Source organism: Psammomys obesus, unplaced genomic scaffold, assembly GCF_907164565.1.
Source record: "Psammomys obesus unplaced genomic scaffold, mPsaObe1.curated_primary_1811, whole genome shotgun sequence".
Lineage (NCBI taxonomy): Eukaryota > Metazoa > Chordata > Mammalia > Rodentia > Muridae > Psammomys > Psammomys obesus.
In genome coordinates, this window is record NW_026596326.1 from 3,422,022 (window position 1) to 3,445,942 (window position 23,921).

Here is a 23,921-nt window from a genome sequence, read left to right on the forward strand (position 1 = left end):
AACACAACAATTTCATCATTATAAGAATGAATCCTCTCCAACCTTTGCTTCCCTCACCTTTGTGTTGTTAACATGATTAAGGCAATGTCAGGCAACTCAGCAAAAATATGTATGCTGCCAATCATCGTTCTTATTCAGATCTTGTATGCTTCCTATAGGTTGACAGCTAAAGGCAAACCTGAGACCCTCATGCAATGTAATATATAAAAACATTCTAACTCCCAATAGTATTAACATGCACTGACTCACGCAATAAAAGCCAGAGGAATATTGGTCAAAATGATTTCTAGTAATGAAACTTGGAAATTGTTTCTCTTTCCACAGAGTCAAATAATGGGGAAAACTGGGCCAAAGTTGAGATCATAAAGGAGCAAACAGTGGCTAATGCTGACTGGGTCATAGTAAAGGAACAGTAAATTGGAAAAGAGCAGAAGGACACTGAAGAGTGAGTTCATGCTTTGAAAAAAAATCTGAAAAGATTGTGCTGCCTTCTATGGACAGTCACAGAAAGAATGTTTTCCTGGAAACTATGAGTCACATGAAAGTATGTGTCATAAGATAGAAACAAGCTCATTGGCTGATGGAAGTATGACTTTTTGGGGTTTTGTTTTGTTTTCATTGTGTTAATTCCAAGGTTTGGTAAAGCAGACTATCTCAGAGTTTACAAGAAGTAATGGTCCATGCCAGAGTCTTTTTCTGGAAAGAGTCAGATACATAGTGAACAGATTGTTAGATTTACAGACCAGGAGATCTGATTCAGCTTCTCAGTTCTACAGTTGTAGTAGAACAGTCATGAGCACTCTCCAAAATCAAACTAATATAGCTATGTTGCAATGAAAATCACTACAAGAACCACAACTGGACATGTTTGTCCTAGGCGGTTAGTCCAGCCAACATTTCTGTCACCCATTCACTATTTAAATATCAATGACTCTATCGTATAAGATTTGTAACAGCATAGGCTTACTGAACCCCAATCTTTAACATCTTTGATCATGCCTGGTACACAGCAAGTGCTTAATAAATGTTTGTCAGATAGATGGAGTCATGGACACCCACAGCAGCTTATGGTTCTACATTTCTAGACAAGAAAAGCTAATACAGTAACATTCTTTCCACCTTCTCTATGTCAGCCACTCTTTTAGGCATTGAGCCATACTATCTCATAATTGTTTTACAACAGCCAATTAGCAAGACATACCGTGTGTCTGCAGCATGCTGCCTTCTGAACTTGTTGGTCTCTCAATCTTAAACAAACCACTTCAGCGCATCATGACTTCTTAGCTAAGAATATTTGTGCGAATGAAAGGCTACATGTGAAGCCTGGCCCTACCCCATAATGGAAAGTAATGCTCAAAAAGGATGTAATTGCTGTTCTAGGCCAGCTTTGACATACATGAAGCCCTAGAGACAGACCAGAGTAGAAAGGGTTAATGTTATGTATCCTTTGAAGTCACAGTGGGAACTGTGGGGCCTATAAACATTATTAATATTTGTTCACCCAGTATATCCCTAGAACACCTAGCAACCACTAAATGAACACAGATAAAGGACTTAAAAAACAAGGTGATAAGCAAATGAGCAGGTCAACTCGCCCCCACCTGGAAAGAGCAATATGGCTACCAGTATTGTGAGTGTTAATTTAATAAGGTCCCAAGAGATTGGAATATACATCTCAATGTAAAATAATGAGCCGGGCCTGGCCAGTCTACTTAGTGATGCCATGAAAGCTGAAGCATTTTTTATAATGGATCCAAAAGGCATTTTTCAGGACCGTTGGTAATCCATCCTTATTTCTGGTATACACATGGTGTGTTCCATTTAAAAGAGAAGCTAATGCATTTATGTTAAAACATATGGATTTACAGCCTGGAATGAAATCTATTCATGTATAGTATACCTTAATCCTGTTTAGGGAAAGGGGAGAACCAACTGCATCAGATTAGTATTGACTAACTGTCACTCCAGGTGACAGAGCTACACGCTATATGCTTAGCAAAAAAACTCAACCGAGCTAAAGACAACACTGCAGATAGAGGTTTTGACACTTGATTTTTTTTTTTAATTTCTAGTATAAGGGATAATCAGTTCAGCATCTAAAAGCATGCTCGTTGGCACTGAATAATTCAGACTTCGCAGACATTTTTATTTTTGTTTTGTTTTCCCTGTTCTCTCTTTCTCTGCGCCAAGATACCGGTGCTGTTAATAAGGACGGAGTGGGAAAAATGCAAGAGGCTCACAGGATGCATGTGCTCCTGGATTGGTGAAGAAAGTGAGCTGCCATCAGCCCTCTCAAGTGTCTTATAACAGTTCAGGCTGGAAAAACACTTTTGAGCATCCCATCTTAATGGTTCCTTACTAGCTGCTGTTTGTCTATGATTTCCTGCTGTATATTAAGCAGATATTTGATATCAAGTTGTGCAGAATTCAGGACTACTCTCAACTGAAACTTTGATGGGGACTAGGGATTTGGCTCATTTAGTAGACTGCTTGCCTAGCATCCATGAGACAGTGGGTTTGACTCCTAGCACCACAGAAACTAACATGATGAGGTATGTCTAGAATGACAGCATTCAAGGAGGTAAAAGTAGAGAGATCAAAGATCCAAGGTCATCCTTGGCTACAGAGGGAATTGGAAGTCGGCCTGGGATACATGAGATTGTGAATGTCAAAAAGTAGGAACTAACAAGATGGCTCAATAGTTAAGAGCACTAATTATTCTTCCAGAGGACTGGTCTTTGATTATCAGCACCCACATGGTGATTCACAACTGTCTTCAACTCCAATCTCAGGAACATCTGAAGCCCCTTTCTGCTACACTCCCTTCTGGCTTCCTTGAGTACTGCATATATGTGGTACACAGACATTCATGTGGGCACAACACCCACACACATAAAAAAATTAAAATTAAAAATACAATAAATAACTTTTATAAGGTCTAGAGAATCATTCTTCCAGCTTTAGTGGAGTGTCAGGGACAGACAGTCAAGCTGTGGATTCTTTTACCACAGATGAAAATAAGAAATTCTTCTGGATATGTCTAACTGGAACTGACAGACAGCAAAATTAATAGGGTTGGAGGGTGCATAATGGAAATGTGCTAACTTATGGAACCGAGGAGTCTAAGCGTGGTAGCTGTGATGGTCTTAATTCCCCTTCTGCCCTGGTTCCTTCCAAGCAGTTGCTGAGCAGACATGACCTGTGAGGGAGAAATGGAAACGCCTTTGCCCACAGTGCCACACAATCCTTGAAAAGCACTGATTGGCCTGTCTGGGTCACATATTCTTGGGCTGTTCATTCTTTCTAAAGACTCAGATATGCAGATTGGCCAGAAGTCCATAGTCTTCTGTATTTGGGTGGAGAGGAAAGGAAGGCCTGGGATTATCAACTTTCTTTCTTTTTTTCCAAAACAAACAATTGTTCAAGTAGAGATAAAGGGTGTTGAACAAGCAGGCATTAATCCCGCCCCTTCTACCTCAGGTATCCTTCTACCTCAGCTCTGCAGTGGTAGGACTATAAACGTGTGCGTCCATGCTTGGCTCCATGACCATTTTGTTGATAACACTGCCATAGCTGAAGCACCGTGGCTGAAGGGACTTATGTGAGAGCAACTTTAATAGAGTTTGTCCTGTTTGAAGAGAAACCATCACTCGTTAGTCAGTTCTGCAGTGGATGAAAAGCTTTGCTTTGCTTCTGCTGCCTCAGACAGTCACCAACCCCCTCCCCATTATCAACCAGATAAAGAATCAAGCTTGTAGAAAAGGACAGAACAGCAAAAAAAATGAAGCTTCGTTTGTGTCATTCGTCAATGTGGAATCTTCCATACTCAGCAACACAGTCCAGAGAAAGGCCCTTAAAGTAAGATGTCACATATGCATAGGGGTCAGGTCAGAGAGGAAGGTGGGGGGAGACAGATTAATGCCTGGTTGTTCAACTCCCATTATCTCCACTTGAACAATTATTTTCTTTGAGAAAAAGGCATGAAAGCTAATAATTGCCGGTCTTCCTTTCCTCTTCCCCCAAATACAGAAGACTATGGACTTCTGGCCAATCTGCATATCTGAGTCTCCAGAAAGAATGAACAGCCCAAGAATGTGTGACCCAGACAGGCTAATCAGTGCTTTTCAAGGATTGTGTGGCACTGTGGGCAAAGGAGTTTCCATTTCTCTCTCAGAGTTGATATCTGCTCAGCAACTGCTTGAAAGGAACCAGGGGAGAGGGGGAGTTGAGTATCATGGCTGACCACGCTTAGACACCTCAGTTATATAAGTTAGCACATTTCCATTATGCACCCTCCAACCCTATTAATTTTGCTGTCTGTCAGTTCCAATTAGACATATCCAAACAAATTTCTTATTTTCAGTAAAATATAAAAAAAAAAAAATCCAAGACTTGCCTATCTATATCTGACACTGCACTAAAGATGGAGGAATGATTCTCTAGACTTTCCATAAGTTATGCTGAGGCTAGTCTAGTCTCCACAGAAAGTATATAATGAGAAATGTCCTGAAATAGGGATGGGGGAGACTATGGAGACATGTTTAGGAGATATCTAAGGATATGAACAGTTTTATAGGAAACAAACCAGTTTGCTTAGGTCATTAGAAAAATAAGAACCTTGGAAGGCTGTGAGAAGATAATTTGTAAGCAGCTTGCTAAATGTAGCCAAGCACTATGAGACCTGTAGCAGAAAAGCCACAAGAGTCTACGCGTTCCCTCCATTCCCCAAAGGCTAGGGTGACCTCTTTTTTTGTTGTTTCACTCTTTCACATTATTCACACTGAGATGTCATGTCTTACACTTTTCAACATGACAACTACCCAGAATATATGTGAGGAAGCTGAAAATATGATCCCTGAACAAGTGTTTCTGACATCTTGTTTCTGAAGAGGAAGGGACAATAGGTGTTCAGTAAGTGTTGGCCATTGCTATCTCACCTATGGACAATATCCTTTGGATTCAGGTTCTATTATTAAGCTGTTATCTGACTGCTCAAAGGGGATTAAAGGCAGCCTTTAGCAGAGAAGCTACTGAATAGGATGTGCACAGATTGAGATTATGTCTCTGTGATATTCTTTGCCTGGAGACAGTGGTTTGTGGATCTGAATCATAATTCTCAATACAACCGAAAAGGTAAGACATGAACAGGGAGATACAAGCATGGTTTTCCAGCCTGACTCACTGGTGCTTAGATACTAAATCTCACAATAGCCTCTGTGGAACCTTCCTGTGCCCCATCTGGAAGTAGGCACACGATTTCAGTCACCTCATAGAGACACAGTGTGAACCAGATGAATAAATCCATGAAGTTTTTAGAAAATATCTCCCCAGCAAGAAGCACTCATGAGATGTCTGTAACCACTTTGGCTTTTACTGTTTCCATCTGTCTTGAGTTCTTGTAGTGGTTCAGCAGGATATCCCATCCCCATCACAACCATGTTGTTCAGTAATTGAGGAAGCATTTGTGATGTCATGAGAATATGGGGAGGCGAACCGATCATCAGTCCATTATGAGTCCCTCTGCTATCTTCAAGTTCTTTCTGATTATTTAAAAACTGTCTACTCTCCTATCGGCAGTACATGGCTGCTGGGGAAGGAAGAGTCCATTTTTCTCAGGGATATGGCCTCTGGTAGGTTGTCCATGCTCTTATTGATTGCCCATAGCCATGTCCATATGTGTATCTCAAACTAGACTTGGTAAATTATAAAGAAAACAAAAAAACAATATATGAAATTGAGAGTGGGCTTTGGGAAAGGTCTGGAAGATGTAAGGTAGTAGATATGATCAAATGTATTTGGTATGTATATAAAATCCTCACAGAATGGATAAATACGGCTTAACCTATGTCAATTCTCAACTCTAATGGCATAGAAAGGGATTGGAGATCCAGAGTCCTTATGGTGCAGGTTCAGCCTTCTAGAGGCACATCATAGCTGCTCCCTCTGAGAGGCTGTCCCCTCTGTAATGATGACACAGAACTTCCATTCTGAGATCTGTTCAGTTTGTCTGTCTAGCTTCTCTTTGGACTCCTGCCAATCCCTGCCCCTTTCCTGAGGACCAACATATCCTGACTATCGGTTCAGCTTTAATAAAGCTGGAAGGAGCTGATGCTCAAAAGCAACATTTTGCTTTTGACCCAGTGAAAACTTCTATCATGAAACTCACCTCAAGTGTCGTTAGTAAATGAGAAAAAAAAAAGTCAGATTCCAATATCATCCCATTTAAAAAGCATTCCAGAAAAGGCAAAACAATAAGGGAACAGTAGAATCTGGGAGCTGCTCTTGGGATGAAAGAAAGTAGAGCAAGAATAAATTGTGGTAGAAATTTAAAAATTAAAGTTCTTCTATCTTCTACTTATAGCAGTGTAAACAACCCAAGTCTGCAGAGGTATACCCCATGGAGACACACACCTTCCTTTGAGGAAACAATCATCAAGGATCTGGGGAGGGAGTGGTAGCTGCTTGACATGAAGGGGATTGAAAAAATAAGGACAACAAATATAAACCAGCATTTCAAAACTCAATCATAGAGATGAGTTAAGCTTGGTGATCACATCACAGTTGAGACTTCACATGGATGATCTGACTGCACTGAGGTGGAGAGATTACAAGGTAGATATGTAAGAAGACTAGTCTCCTGAGAACATATTTCTGCAGTCTCTGGTGTGACTTTCTGGAGAGTAAACGGGGAGGTATTGGAGTGGAGGTGTTGGCTGGCTCATGGGAGAGCAGGAGTTGGGGCAGTTTGTAAGAACTGGTGAAGGGCTACAGAAGAAGACTCCTTTATCATGGCAATATTTGGTAAATCTTAAATAATATGATTTACTACAAAAGGAAAGAAAAGTACTTTCTGGCTCAAAACACTGTGAGCAAGAGCAAAATTGTGGGGAAAACACACAATGGCTTAACCATTAACATTTACTGTTCTTGCAGAGGACCCAAGTTGGTTCCTAGCTTCAATGTCAGACAGTCTGTAAATCCAACTCCAGAAGAATCAGATACTTCTGGTCTCCATAGGCACCTGTGCATACATGCTTGTACTTACACACACAAATAAACATGTTTTTAAAATATCATTGGAAAAAACAAACATCTCTCAGAAAGTAATGCAAGGTTGCTACAAGTATAAGGATAGAGGAAGAGTAATTTGCATCATTATATCGTTTTGCTAATTGTGAAAAAAAAAGTTTTAAAGGATATGGCCTACCTGAAGGGTCCATTTACTTCTCTCCCTTGGTGGTCATGCACTGGTATTGAAATTCAGACAATAGTGAGTTTTGAAGTTCCCTTAACGTGGCTCAAAGAAACCAGATGTGGGGACTGAGCAAGTCCAACAGTAGATGGTTGCTGGTGGCTTTATGGTGATAAGATCAATCACTAGGTGTCTGAAATCCTCCATGACTGGGAAGATGACCCTGATAGTGTCATGTATGCATCACGTAGATTAATAAGGAACACAAGTGGAACCAGCCACTTTCTTTGTGTCCCATCGATGAGCAGTAAAACTTCCCCTGTGCTCCTCTCCAGAAGCGTGTCCCCACCTCTCATTAGGCAACACTGTGTGGTAGATATGGTCTCTCCTAGTTTGAAGAGGATATGAAAAGGTGGCTATTTAACTGGAGACATTGCTTTCGTTAATAGTAGGATCTGTTTGAAAGGGACGGGGAAATTGATAGTTGCTATATGCTGGCCAATCTGGAAATAAAGTCGATGGATAACATCAAAAAACAGAGTCACCATTAAGCCATCCGCAAAGTGCACCCACTTTAAGACTTCCTTTCCTAACAAGATTGTATCCAGAAATGAAATCATTTGAGCGCTTTCCTTAATTCTTTGAGAGCTTTTATTTCAATTTGCTGGGGTTTTTTTTTTTTTTTTTTTTGTTTTTTGTTTTTTTTCCCACATTCCAAGTCATCGTCTTATCTCCGATAAATGATTTTCTTAAGTTTCTTCAATTACATTTTAGGCTGTTTTTCTCTGTGGTTCTCAATTAATACTTCAATTTTCTTCTCTGTAGGAAGGCATTGCCACCCACCTGCTAGGCTACTTTTTCAGTGGCAAGGAAACCGTTAGAAACCATGTCTGCTCTGTTTCCCCAGGTCTCTCAACCTCCACTGAACTACTCTGGTGTTGATTGCTTTCACTGTGAGAGACACTTGAGAATGGAGGTCTCCATGGAGCCGTCCATGTGTCCTTCAGGCCCAGGTGGAGGGACAGGTCACAGCAATGTTCTCCTGAATTTGTCGGCATGTTTCTCACCCTTCCTCCCTACATCCTCTGGTGCTGGCCACCTGTCCCATGCAGACCTGAAGGACAGTGTTTATACAAGGTCACATTCATGCAGCACGCCATGTGCCATCTTTGGGTAGCATTTGAGTGCAGCTCTCTGCCGTGCTGGTCACACAGCCCCCCGCTCCTTGTTACAGATGCTCCGCTATTCATGTCCTCCCATCCCAGAGGACATCCTGCACGAGATGTTCCACCCATGATAAATACAACCAATGGGCTAAAAGTATTTATTTGTTTAGTGTTATTTACTATAAAAATAAAACGTAGGCCTAAGAAACTGAAATGAGATTGCTTGCTGCTTCTACAGTTCCTTTTTTCCTTTTTCCTCTAAGCTTGACATGATGATACAGCAAGCATGAGTTTTAGTCTGTTGATTTCTCTGGTAGAGTTTGTTTAGTTAAACTATGTATCTCTCCATAACTTTTCCGGATGTTTCTATATGTAAATCTTAAACTGCCTTGCAGTCTCACACGCCACACAAATATTCACAATGTGCATTTCCATCATAGGATGGGTCCAGTGAAACTGCTAGAGCCCTTCAATTAGAGCTCATTGCATTATTCTCTGCCACTAATATTCAGAAGGGTTGATGAAGCCCTGCTATTGCTAAGGCCTTATATTCTTTTCATGTTCTCATCATCTTCTAACACAATGAATAAAACATATCTATCACCTGTTGAATTTAGTGTAACAACCAAATTTAGAAAAGCATAAATGTGCTGTAATGTACTTTACTATATCCTATAGATGATAGCATATATACATGTAAACATGCCTCATAGATATGTATATATATATATATATATACATACATACATATACATACATATATATAACAATATACACAGACACACACACACCTGTGCAGAAGATTTTTTTGGTCCTCTGTGTTTGTTACTTTTCTTATTGTGGTAACAAAACCATGTAACCAACAAAAGCCATGTAAGAAGGGAAGGTTTCCTTCAGCTTATGGTTTGAGAGGATGTAGCCCCTCATGATGGAGAAGGCATGTTGGCAGGAGCAGCAGACCAGCTGGTCATGTTGCTGCAGTTGGGAAACAGAGACCTATGTGCTGCTTGCTGTCCGCTGTTCTGCAGCCCAGGCCCCAGCACATAGAATGGTGCCACACACATTTAGCAGGGGGCTTCCTATCTCCGCTGAATTGAGAGAGCCCCTCACAGACATGGCCAGAGATTTGTTTCCAGGAGGACTCTTAGATCCTATCAAATCGACAATAAATAGAAACCAGTACACCCTCTAGGGATCACTATTTGTCAGCTTGTCAACTTGTAGGCAATCCTATCAGCACTGAAAGCAAGTGATTTATAAGAGTTTTACTCAAGAAGTTAATTTTTTCTCATGTAACTATACAACGAACTGCATTGCTATAATAAGATCCTGGAAATGTAAAGATCAACTTTCTCACTGAAAATTGTCCTGAACTATAGCATGCACAGAATAATAAACAGTGATATAACACTTAGAATAACCATAAAATTGATTAACAACTTAAACTTTAATTTTTACATTCATTTCTTTCATGTGTATGAGCATATATGTGCTGTAACACGTGTAGGGGTCAGAGGACAACTTGCAAGAACTGATACTATCCTTTCACTATGAGCTCAAACCAGAGCTCAAACTAAGACCACCAGGCATGGTAGCAGGCAGGCCCTTTTTTTTACCCATGTGCCAGCCCCAATCTAATGAACATTTTTAATTTTATTGCCTTGAAGTTCCATAAAAAGGAACATTTGAGTCAGTTTTCTCTACAAACCATATATGGAGGAGGCCTCCTGCAGAAACAGTTGAATGGATTAATTACCTATTCTTTTTAGGTTAGGAGAATGCAACCTAATCCCCCCAAAAAGAAAATATTTTCTGTGTAACCTAGAAACTGCTCACAACAACTACAGATGTTTTGCATTATCAGCTTTAAAAACACCACCAGGAGAGACATGCTGCAATGAACCTGCCCCAAGTGACTTTTTCCATGAAAAGTTACTATCTAGTGTCTGCTGATTGCTCAGGTCTGCAAAGGCCTTGAGATAGTGGCATCCATTCTCACTGTGCCCAATCCCCAAAGATGAGGAAGCCTGGCTACCTTTCCAACTCTCTGTTCATTTCGCTGCTCTGACTAAAGAGAACCAGCATTTTCTTGAGACAATGTGACAGCATGTTGCTCTCAGGAGGAAGACAAAAGTTCATGCCAATAATTAAATACAGAGGCTGGGGGGAGGGCTGCATCAGCCAAGTTGGCCACAGAAGCACAAGACCTGAGTTTTCTTGTCCCTAGCACCCACATATAAAGTTGGTGTGTGGTGGCATTGGTATAATTATGTTTCTAGTCCCTAGAGAGGCAGAAACAGGATTATCTCAGGAATTTTCCAACCATCTCAGCTAGAAGGCCTCAGTCCCAGTGAGCACTCCTGACTGCCAAAAAAATTAGGTGGGCAGCTTTTGAGCAACAAGAGAAGTTGGCCTCTGGCCTCCAGGTACATATCTATGCACTCATACAAATTTGTGCTTAAACACACACATACACAGAAATTAAATAATAATTTTTACAAAAGAGATGCTTTCTGTGGAGTTTCCTGAGATTATTGTCTGACAAATCACTTCTGTACCTAGCATGATTTCTGTGCTGTAGAAGGTACCAGTTTGTATAAAAATGGGTCTCAAATCTAAGGAATACTATACTTGAGTATCAAACCATTTCCATTTCAATATTCTAGGCTTAAGCTAAGACTGTCACACATGTTCTAGAAGGAATTCTAACAATAAGAGTTATATGAAAACCTTTTTCCACGGTTGGTTTTGGTTTTCTAGACAGGTATTTTCCTGTGTAGTTTCATGGTTGCCCTGGACTCGCTTTGTAGACCAGGCTCACCTCAAACTCACAGAGATCTGCCTGCCTCTACCCTCCTTGATTTGTGGGATTACAGGTGTGCGCCACCACATCTGGCTTGAAAATATTTTTATCTAAAACTTTAAGGTAACCAGAAAAGTGCTTTTTCACAGAGCATGTTCATTTTCAATTAACTATTTATGGTTTTCTGTAATTACTAAAATATATTACTTATACATAGAACAGGTGGTTTGATTTAAATTACTTTATATTTCTTGCCTCCTCATAAGGAAACTAAAAGCAGGAGCTTGTAACAAAAATACCAAATACTTGCTTGGATTTCATTTTAGGAGTTATATGGCTTCTGTGGGCATCACTGGCCTTGAACACTTGTTAACATGGCTTGAACATCCATCTTAGGTCTCTCCTAGGGATCTGTGGTCATCCATCCATGTCCTCCTGTCCAGTGCACCTACACACTTTGGTAGTCTTCTTCTACATAACTCTTCAGTTCCACTCCTTCTTCTCACTGTGAGTTTTCTAGCTCAGGATTCCCTATCCTCCCTCCCCCCCATCCCCTGCACATCTGTGTGCAGATGTACATCTGTGATTGTCTTCTCCATGATGCAACATGACATCTGAATGCCACTATCATCGCCATGGGCTGCACGGTTCTTCGGCTGACATGCATTCTTGTGGTTCTGGTAGTTGGGAAGTCTGAATTCCGATGTCAGAAGGGCCAGACTCCTCTTCCTGACTTGAAGATGGCCAACTTCCCACTCCCCTTACACTAGAGAGGGGAAATGAATGCTAGCCTATTTTTTTCCTATGAATCTCATCCTGGGGTAGTAGACAGGTGACTCCTATCATAACAGAAACAGGACAGAAAGAAGACATAACTGGCATTTCTTCTGGGTACTAATTCCATCATCAGGGTTCCAACCTCATGAACTCTTCAAAAATCTAGTTGTATTCCTCCCCTAGTTAGAGTTTCTATTGCTTTAGTAAGACACAATGACCAAAAGCAATTTGGACAGAAAGGGGTTCCTTTTCTTTTCTTTTTCCTCCAAGTAAGTGAACCCATCGCTGAAGGAAGTCAGAGCAGGGACTCAAGCAAGGCAGGGACTTACGTAGAAGCGAGAGAGAAGTATTTGCTCTTATGGCTTGTTTAGCCTCCTTTCTTATAGCACCCAGGACCACCAACCCAAAGCTCGCACAACCCAGAGTGAGCTGGGACCTCCCCTATTAGCCATCCAGTAAGAAAACACACCACAGGCTTGCTCACAGGTCAATCTGTTGGAGCATTTTTGAGGTTACCACTTCCAAAATGACGTTAGCTATGTCAAACTGACAAATCACTCCCAGCATGCTCCTCACTGCCCCATCTTGTGCTGCCATCCCAATGGGGGTTAAAACTTCAACAAATCAATATTTGGTTAAAGTGAGCACTTGGTCCACAAATGCAACCACACAATCTTTTAAAAATCTGAATTCAATCAAATTATAGCTCTTGATCAACAATTAGTTTACCCTCTAGAGCACTGCATTCCCCGAACCTGTCTTTTGCTCTATTATCCCATCATGGCTGCCTCTTGCTAAATACGATCTAATTACACAGTCATTATCAGTTTTGTTTCAAAACTCTCCAGCCTTTGTATTTTTTTTTTGTGTTGCTACATCCCTCTCTGCATGAGCTCATTCCTAATGACTTTTCAGATATCAGCAAAACTTCAGTTCTTCAGAAAATATGTCTGCTAGATGAGACTTTGGGGATATTTAAAATATTTGTCTTCTTTTGAGTCTCTAGCACTCTTATGAATATATATTCTCATTTGTGGGTTCAGTTAATTACCAATTATTTCAACTAGTCAGGGTATGATAGTGGATTGAACTTTGGGTTTTGCTGCACACCATACTCTTCTCCTGAATCATGGCACATGCTATCTAGTTAGTTCCCTGAACCACTGTAAAAGAACAGAACCACAAGTAGCCTTGCAGAATACAGAATACACCTTTTCCCACTGTATATAACTTCAAAATAATATTTTCCTTCATAGGATGAGAATATATATGTATACATTGGATTATAATAAAATGGTTAAGGAGGTCTTCCTGGAAAAGAGTGGTGGGGAGAATGGTTGAAGGAAGGGTTGATTTGTTTCTTGGAAAATCAGAAATGGGAAATGGAAGACCTGGTGTTTGGTTCTAGATTTCTCCAAGTCACTTTTCAAGGTTTTAAAAGGTATATATAATGTTCATTACTTCATTATTTCCATCTATAACATTTTTTTTCTAGTTCATCTCTGACAGGAGTTATTTTCTGATGGCTTTGTTCTGCCAATTAAGTGCAGGTTAGGGCTAGCATAGCAGCTGCTTAGCATATGCAGGACCCTAGACTCACATATATACATGTGTATATATATATATACTCTAATATATGTGTATATAGTAGAGTTCTTTGTTTCCCCAGGAGGAAAAGGGAGGAGGCAAGGATAAAAGTCTCCTTTTGTCAGATGGCGACCTCACAGAACTGTAGAGTTAGAAGGTCCCACTTCACTCCTCTCATTTTACAATGGAGGAAATCAGTGCCTAGAGAAGTTGCATGCTGTGCCTTATACTTTACACATCACATCACACATCACAAGACTATAGCTCACGTCTTCCAACATGCAGAAGTCCTCAAAAGAAAACTGTGGTAACCCTGAACTATGAACTTAAGTGCCCTATGCCTCCGTTACTATGGTAACAAGAGTACATTGAAGATATTTCTACAAGTGTACCTCCTACTTGAGCTAGTAGGAGCCACTGTGCAGATCTTTATAGTGAATCAAAATACTTTAGATAGATCCTGTCACATGCTGTATAAGTTCCTGATTGATTGCATGGAACTAAGTTATTGGGCAGAGAACCAGCTAATGGGAACACATCGATGAAATCATTTTTGAGGGACATTAAATGGAACTTAAAGAAAAGCTGAAATGGTTGTATGGATTTTTCAGTCAAACTGTTTATGAACATTTATTGCCTGTAAATTATATTGTGTCAAAAGAAAGACTCAGTGGGTATCATTTTAATAGGAGCCTTTTTGAAATAATAAAATAAAAATAATATATTATCCAAGAATAGGTAGAGGGCAGCTTTGTGGATTTGTCTCAATGGACGGCTGTCTGAAAAAGTAGGAAATGTGGAGATCAGAAACCTGGTAGGACTTAAGAATAGCAGGTCTTTTGAAGAAAAAAAAAGTGTTACTATCTTATCTCATTGCAAGTATCAGTAAGTTTGGGAAGACAGGTAACCAGGGCCCTAAAGGCAAGCATTACTTGAGGACAGGACTGCCTTGCTATTTGTTCAGACTCAGAGAAAGAGGAATAGGTACAGAGCAGACAAAGTCTGCTGAAAGATACCATCCAGACCAGATGTGAATAGCGCTTGGTCTGGAACTGAGGCTGAACCGAACTTTCCAACCCTGAGCCCCCAAGCTCTATGACTATAGAACAATTTCACGTCCCCATGGTGCAGGCTGCACATCTATCAGATACTCAGCCTCTTCACCATAAGGCATCCATCCACCGCAGCACACATGCTGAGGTCTGAAGGCATTGTCCCTGAGTAGGGTCTCCCTCTCTAATGTGAATTCAAAGATGAACTCAGGTGCTCAGCCTCACATGAAAATTGATCTACCCCGTGGGCCATTTTGCTAGCCTATGTTCTTCTTTCTTTTTCAAAAGAAAAAGTGAACATAATGGGAATTATATGTCATGTTCAAAGCTCCTCAGCAAATGAGAGGCCTTTTGTATCTTTCTGTAGAAATTCATATCTAAAAGTATGGCTTGGGCTATGTAGGACATGAGGACCCCGTTGGCCAAATTCCAGCACAGCAGATGTGCCCAGAGCCTCACATGACATCTCACCATGTGACTTCTGTGGAGTTGTTTAACCCATGGCAATTTTATAGTTCTCACCTATTTATATTCCCACCTATTTCTCCAAGGATCTCAGCAATGCTAGAGATGTTAAATATATACTCATTGTGATGACTAATTTCTTCTGTCAGCTTGATTGCATAAGAAAGGCATTCATTGGGATTTACTTATGAGGACTTCCCAGAAAGGATTAACTGTAAAGTAAAAAGTGGGCCATACCCTCTTGAAGACTATGGTCTCAGACTGAATAAAAAGGGGAAAAAGAAAAAGGTCACCTGAATGCTGGCAGCCTCATGCCTCTGCCTCCTGAACTTCCCAGGTGTAAGCAACCTCCTCCATCATCTGTGGCCCGTGAGCTTCATGTACTTCAGTTACCTCTGAATGTGGCCAAACATATGTGGAGACCACAGCTTGTGTGATAACATCATGCCATAGTGTCAGAATGTTGGATAGTTCTGTGTGAGCAAGCCTTTGGACACAGCAAGGAAAAATTTAATTGAAAAACCATATTTAGTGCATGTTTAACAAAAGGTACATGATGGTCTAAGATCTAATTTATTCTGCAGTTATACAAAAATATAATGAGGAAATCTCAGGGGCAAAATTAGTAATTTATGCATAACAAACTTTGAACATTCTTATGTAATTTGCATAACAAGCTGTAGATTTCATTATGTGTACATTTCAATGGATTTGAAATTATATAGACTCTTAAAAAGCAAGAAATATGTCTGTGCTGCAGAAATACTCAGTGGATAAAGTGCTTGTTATGCAGATCTGAGGACCCCAGTACCCTAAACAAACTAAGCAAAAGAGAGGACCCTAACTAAAATGTTCAATCCCCATCCTGAAAGGCAAAGAGGATGGACATCAGAAGAAGAAGAAAACAGGAAACAACCTCAGAACCTGCCACAGAGGGCCTCTGAAAGCCAGAAGAAGAAAACAGGAAACAAACTATGAACCTACCATGTAGGGCCTCTGAAAGCCTCTGCCGTGCAGACTGTCAAAGCAGATGCTGAGCCTGATGGCCAACTGTTGGGCAGAGTGAATGGAATTTTATGTAAGAAGTGGGAAATAGTAAGAGCTGGAGACTACAGGGTCTCCACAAGGAGAGCAACAGAACAAGAAAATTTGAACACAGGGAACTTCCCAGAGACTCATACTCCAACCAAGGACTATCCGTGGAGATAACCTAGAACCCTGACAATGCAGCCACTTCTGATGAGAACTGATAGACTAAGATCAGAAAGAAGGAGAGGAGAACCTCCCCTATCAGTGGACTTGGGGAGGGGCATACATGCAGAAAGGGGTGGAGGGTGGGACTGGGAGGGAAGGAGAGAGGGGCGTATGGGGGGATACAAAATGAATAAAGTGTAATTAATAAAAGTTAAATAAAAAAATTAAAAAAAAGACAAACTAGGTTGAATACATCTATAATTTTAGCATGGGTAGGGACAGAAGGATCCCAGGGGCTTGTTTGTTAGCCAGTCTAGCCACAACAGCATGTTCCAAGTTCAGCGAGAGACCCTGCCTCAAAAAAAAAAAAAAAATAAGGTGAGGAGTGATTGAGGAAGAGATCCAATGTCGACTCTAGGTGTGCATGGATGAGCACACCTGTGCACACACGGACAGATACACAAGAAAGTCTTTAGGCTGAGAAAGGTTTAAAATGGCCCACACTTAATGTTTTCTACACAGTGATGGTGTCAGTTCATTGAGGATGCTGCAAGTACATGTGCTAGTACATATGATGGAACCTACAGAATTCATTCAAAATCGTTAACTTATACATTGCTCTTCATTATCCAGCTATTCTTTTAATAGCTATGTGTAACGTTAGGTCAAAATATCACTTTCTGATTGTTTTTGCAGTGGTCTGTTGCTACTATCATAAGATTGAATGTTTGTGCAGGTCCTACATATGTAAATTAAAAATTCGTTTTCTAGACACATCATTATACCAAGATAAATCTAATTTAGAGTAATAATCACAAATGAAGGATTTCTAGGCAGTATAAATATGAGAGATCTAGAAACTTGCACATGAGTGCAAGATACTCTACTCTTCTTAACAGTATCAAAGACACACACCAAATGTGAAGCACTTACAGTCTGCAAAGTACAGGATACCTCGCCAGCTATGTTTAATTGAAAAGCTAATATCCAGGGCAATTGTCCCTAAACACTGCAGGTTAAATGATTTGAAATCTGTCAGGGAGCATAAAAGTCAGATAATTACTATTGTTTTATAGCTGGAAAAGTTCAGCTGATGTTGACAAGTGCTAAAGATAAAGGCTGAAAGCTCAAGCAAGAGCTGAATGTCTCAATTGGACGGGGAATCGATGTTAATACTCTGTATAGAAATATGTCCTTTAAGTGGTCACATATATGTTCCACTTGTATAACTTTTTTAAATGATAACGCAGAACTTTATTTACAGAAAAAATACAATTTAGCTTGATACTAGGCAAACACTACCATCTAACCCCATGTTACACAGCTTTTACTGAGTTGCAGGGAGAGGGCCTCAGCTGCTGTATTTCAAAACTTTCAGTCAGAGGGCCATTAATAGTTTAAAATAGACAAGAGTTAAAGCTTCCTATCTCAAGGCATGTTGTTAAAGATGTTTTCCCTTTTGAAAACGAGGCTATCAGTTTGAGGGGGAATGCATGGGAAAGGGCTCCCAGGATGAGCAAGGGAAGTGGACAGTAATATAATTGTATTTTAATTAAGATATTGATTTATTTCATGACCTCCTCCAGCTAAAACCTGGGTGGAATTTTCTGCCTGGCCTCACTCTGATGTAACAAGAGTTGCCCCTGGTTCTTTCAAGGGTTTCTTGCAGGAACTGATTTAACGCTGTCCTACCAGAAGCCCTGAAGCCAGTGGCAGCACGCATGCTCCCAGCTCTAATCAGCGTGCTGTGGGTGGCCTGGGTGACCGCACATGCACAATGTCTGTCTGCTTTTGTCTTTTCTCCATAGGAGCCGAAGGCACAGTCTTCCCCAAATCCATAGAAACGCCTAATGTCAGAGCAGACCCCTTCAAAGAACTAAGGTAAGCTTCTGGCTTCGATATGCAATACATCAGTGCTGTTTCCTGTCTGTGGCTCCCATGGACTCATTTTGAATAATATGGTTTGCATACATCAGTAGCTGTTTCCCGTCTGTGGTTGGCCAAGAACTCATTTTGAACAATATTGACATTTATTATATGAAATTTTAAATGAAATATTAACTGGAAGAGACTGAAGACAATAATTTTTCAATCTGTTTTTTTTTCCTAAGTATTTAAGAAATTGAAGGTCTGAGGTGAGAGGTTGCCGGCTGCGTAAAGGTGACTAGTGATTAGATTTCTGGGTTGACAGTGCCTATTTATTGCTTTTGTTCTGTGTTTCTTCAAATCAATATAGTTAGAAAACAAATCACAATTGGTGTTGATTAGCTACCCCAAAAGTACTGTCTAAAAGAAGTTGGTGTCTGAACCCAATTAAAGTATTTCCCCATGTAACAGAATGTCTGTTACTTGGGTGGTGTAGAGCTGGGTCTGTGTTCTGTGGATATTCTTTGGACTGGGATTGATCTTCAAATATGGATATAAGTGTGCAGTTTTAGCAGGGGAGACATCTGAGATGCTGTGTAGTTGCTACCAACTATGGAAAATGAAAAAAATGTACAGAGAGATGGACATAGAGATATAGCCTAGAAACCATCCTAGGTGCTGGCAGTTAAGCAAGAGAAACACATAAAAAAATGATATGTTCAATATAAATAGAACTGTAATTTCTAAGATAGGATTATAAGACCCCAGAAACCAGAGAATGCTGGCTGTCCTTGTGTTTGGTAATTCTTTTTTTTTTTTTACAATAATTTTGTAATTATATTTATGCACAGAAAACTTAGCAGTGTACATTTAATTTAGTGGCAATTTCTTTAGCCTTCGCCTTTTCAGCTTGGCAATGTCAGCAACAGATTTAGGACCCAGGCTGTGGCCTCCCCCCATGGTGGCAGATCTCATCCTATCTGTCGTTGTAATCCATCCTAATAGCCTCTACCAGCTTAGCCACAGCACCCTTGTCTTCCAAGTTAACCTGTGTGAAGGCGACAGTGGTGCAGGTCTTCCTGTGGATCAGCTGCCCCAGCCTGGCCTCTCCCTGATGATCCAGTAGGGGACTCCCATGTTTCCACACAGGGCAGGTAGAAAAACCACCACATCAATGGGGTCTACATCATGGGCAATCACCACCAGCTGAGTCTTCTTGTTCTCTACAAGGTGGTGACTGTATTGACCCTTGAAGGACAGGTGGTCTCTCAGTTGGGATGCCTCCTTTCCCTGCTGCTTTCTTCTCAGCATGGACCAGTAGCCTCTGCTTCCTCTCCTGCTTTGTCTCTGGCCTGTACTTGTGGGCACACTTAAGTAGCTAGGTAGCTGTTTACTGGTCCAGGGCCTGGGTGAACTGGTTAATGGCAGGAGTTACTTTGAGCCTGCTAATAGAGGATGACCCTTTGCCTCTGCAGCCTAATGTAGTGGGGCTGGATATCCTGCCCCACGCTGAAGTTTGGGGGCCTTTTCTCAAAAGATTGACTAACTTTTTGGCCTCCTGTGACTTTATGACAGCAGGGCCCAGGGCCACCTTCTTCCCCTTGACCTTCTTTCCTTTGGGCATCTTGTGAGGCTAGAGGAGAGAGCATGTTTGGTCATTTCTTTCGCCTGACTGACACCAAAGGTAAAGCATCAGACTAGCTCAGACGACCATGGCTAACTTCCTCATAATAGACATCAGATGTAACGGGGTGCGCCGGCATTGCATAGGCTGCATCTTCTGCTCCTTCACAATATACACTCTAGATCTGTGCTTGGCTGAAATGGCCAGAGCGACAGGAAAGCCGGCATTCCCCTAACAGAAACACACTCATGAGAAATACATTATTCCCTAGCCCAAGACATTTCTTCAGAATGTATACTCCCTAATTATAGAGGAAAATAGATTGAGAGAAAAGAGTATAATTGTTGGGGAATAAGAACTTTTTTCCAGAAAAATCCCAAATAAGGTGGAGCTGTAGTTTACAATCCAGCTGCCTTGCCACAGTGTGTGTGTGTGTGTGTGTGTATGTCTGTACATGTTTGATGAAGTCAGTAATACTCTCACAGTTAGAGCAGAGCTAAGACATAGAATCAACTCACTTGTGCCTTGATGGATAAATGGATAAAGAAAATGTGCCAGATGCATGATGTCACTGAATTTTAACTCAGAAACAGCGTGAGAAAGAAGGGCCGCCTCTGGAGTTTTAGGATTAACAATTCAGGAACCCAGGTTTAGATAACCTGAATCAGTGTTCTAAGAAAGCAGGAAGTAGGAGCTTAGGTGGGCCACTGACAATAGAAAAGGTAAAGAAAAAAAACATGAACTGGGCTGAGGCCCTCATAAGTCCAGTCACCTAGTAATGTACATCCTTAGGCTTGGAGTACGAAGTCATTGCTTTGTGATTCTGGTGTTGCAGATGCTTAATGTGAAATTTTTGCATCTCAGACAGCAGTTGGCAGTTGGAGTCATGCATAAGCCATATGACTTAATGACATAAGTCTTAATGACTCTCTGGGTCGATTTTGTAAAGTTCCATCAAAAATTGCTTTTATAATAACTCTTAATTTTTTTCAACATAAAAGCCATAAAAGGGATGATGGCAACATGTCACAGCATGGATGAACTCAAGGACATTACATTGAATGAGATAAGCCAGACACATAAAGACAAATAATATGTGACCTCATTCATATGTTAAACCTAAAATAAGTAGATTGAATCATAAAGAGTAGAATAATTGTCATTATAAGTAAGAAGGAGAAGGGTACAAGAGATCAGGAGAGTTTAGATAATAGGTACCAAATAAACAGTATAGACATTGCACTGAAGTCCATTCTAATGCTATATTGTGCAGTATAGTGCTATAACTCACAAACCTTTACATGTTTTTAAAAGAACCAGAAACGATGACCTCAAAGACTGCTAACATCTGCTTCGATTCCATGCTGGATAGTCTTTCAGAGGTCTTCTGTGGTAGGCTCCTGTCCTCTTCCCTGTTTTCTCCCTCTTATTATATCTATCCCATTTGCCTTTCTGAATGAGGATTGATCATCTTATCCAGGGTCCTCCTTCTTGCTTAGGTTCTTTAAGGGTACAGATTTTAATATGTTTTCCTATACTATATACCTACCACAGAGGACCTCTGAAAGACTCTACCCAGCATGGTATTGAAGCAGATGTTGAGACTCACAGCCAAACTATGGGCAGAGTGCAAGAAATCTTATGAAAGAAGGGGGAGATGAAAGACCTAGAGGGGACAGGAGCTCCACAAGAGCAACAGAACCAAAACGCCTGGGCTCTGGGGTCTTTGCAAAGACCGATACTCCAACCAAGGACCATGCATGGAGATAACCTAGATCCCTTGCTCAAATGTAGCCCATGGCAGCTCAGCCTCCATGTGTGTACACTAGTAAGGGGAACAGGGGCTATCTCTGACATGAACTCAGTGGCTGGCTCTTTGATCCCCTCCCCATGCGAGGAGTACAGCTTTACTAGGCCACAGAGGAAGACAATGCAAACAGTCCTGATGAGACCTGATTGACTAGGGTCAGAGGGAAGGGGAGGAGTGGACTGGTGGAAGGCATGGGAGGAGAAGAGGAAGGGACGGTAGGATTGGGAGGGGATGAGGAAGGGAACTACAGCTGGCATACAAAGTAAATAAATTATAATAAATAAAATAAAGAAATAAATTAAAAATAATAAAAAATTATAATGCTTGGTTTTTGTTATGGACAAAAGTGGTGGTTTGTTGATTTAAATTGTTTTGATTAAATTGTATTGATTAAATATAAAAAAAGAAAGACTGCTAACACAAAAGTAACCACTGTTTAAGGAGACACAAAGGCTAATTAAACTCATTTACTCACTATTATGTCATATCAAATTAGCATTTGTTCCTTATAAACATATATAGATAGAATAAAACCATACCAAAAGGGCATTTCTATATACATCAGTCTGCACTGAAGAGCTGGTCCATGGAGAGCACAGGACAATGTTTGCTCCTAGTGTGTTGAAGATTAGCTTTCAGTGTCTACTTAAAACCTAAGAGAAGCCCCAGAAATTGCATTAGAATATGTACCCTCTAAAATTCCTGAGGAAGTGTAAGCATAGTGAACCACAAAAGACTTCAGGTAAGAACTGCATTTTCATTGCTTATTCTAAAATTATGGGCAAAATTCACAGATGCCCAAAGTAATGTTTTGACAAAATTATCTCCTTTTTTTCATTCTGTTGCCATGATACAAAATACTCTGACCCAAAGCAACTTGGGGTGGAAAGGGTTTGTTTGGCTTATCCTTTGATGGCACAGTCTTTCATTGAGGAAGTCGAGCAGGAATTTAAAAAGGGAGACATAGCAGAAACCATGGAAGCATACTTCTTACAGGCTTGCCTTCTAGATTACTCACTTATGCTTAACTAGCTTGTTTGTACAGCCAGGATAACCTGCCTGGGGAATGGTGCCACCCACAGTGGGCTGGAGCCTCCTACAACAATTAATAATCAAGACAGTCCCTCACAGCATGCCCACAGACCAGCCTAATTCAGGTATTTCCTCAACTGAGGCTTTTCCTCTCAGATGACTAAAGTCTGTGTCAAGTAAACAAGGCTGACTAGGACAGGCATCTTAAAAATATTTCCATATGTTATTCTGATACTTTTCTATTGTTTGTACATTTTATCCAAATCTTGGTAGCCTGAGCCCAGCTGAAAATACAAAATAGCATAATTTAGCCCATTTTTTATCTAGAATTTCTTTCTCATTGGCATCTGGTTGCATTACCAGCCTTTTGACATTGCACAGGACCTTGTCACCTACAAAGTTTACACCCCCGAACAAAGCAGTAAGATTACAATGTGTGTGTGTATGGTGTGATATATATGCATATATATACACACTATATAACAATAAAATCATAATAGTTTAGTTAAGTTTGTGTTTTTGTGTTGAGCCCTATCCCTAGCTATCTTCACTGTGAGCTACAGGGTGGATATACTTGTTAGACAAGTTGAGAAGGTATCCAATTATGGTTCACAGACTAACTTAGACCAGACTCTCTGTACATGTTTTATTCAATCCTTTTATTGAATAGCAGCACATTTTACTCCATGCTGCTGACTGATGCTGACCTTGCCTATAAGCCCAAAGGATAATGAACTTGAAGCCCATGTCCTCTGGCCTCTGCCACCTTCATGCTGCTGTGTCTTTGGACTCAAGGAAGCAGAGTACTTTGAATGAGATTCCTGAACTTTTATAAGCAAGTAGAAAACTACAAACTTCTCAGGGGAAGCATCTTTGTCTACCCCCAGTGCTATTGTGGATCAAGAATGCACTAAACTCATTCCATGGCCTTGATCCAAACAGGGATCCCTGGCTTCTACAGAAATCCAACTCTCTTTTGGTTCTAGACATCTATTCCTTCCATATAGTTTTAACTTCTTTTAAAATCATTTTAAATTTAAACGGAAGTTATAAAGTGTATACACATTGTTTCCTTTATCTACTTTTCTCTAATGTCAACATCCTACAGTCTCATGATATGATACTTAGTTGAGATTTGCTTTAGGAGATTCAGTCATCTGACAGATCAAGACTATGTTCTTACAAGAGCTTTACAGACATGAGTTGGCTGAGTTGTAAGTGAATAGATTTTTAAAGTTCTCAGTGCAGCTAAATTAGGATGTTGGGGGGTCTTTAAATGCAATATATAGATTTTTCTCAGTGATTATTATTAATTAGAAGCAAGTCAAGAAAGCAGACCACAGAAGACATGGA

The 23,921-nt window shown here is 40.5% G+C and overlaps 1 protein-coding gene across 1 annotated transcript in view; it reads left to right on the top strand.

Annotated features, from left to right (window-relative positions):
• Sgcd (sarcoglycan delta) overlaps positions 1 to 23,921 on the top strand; it is a 541,179-nt gene that overhangs the window by 419,480 nt on the left and 97,778 nt on the right. Inside the window, exon 6 of the mRNA XM_055597224.1 lies at positions 18,045 to 18,117. Coding sequence (XP_055453199.1) covers positions 18,045 to 18,117 — 73 coding nt within the window. The remainder of the gene's footprint in view (positions 1 to 18,044; positions 18,118 to 23,921) is intronic.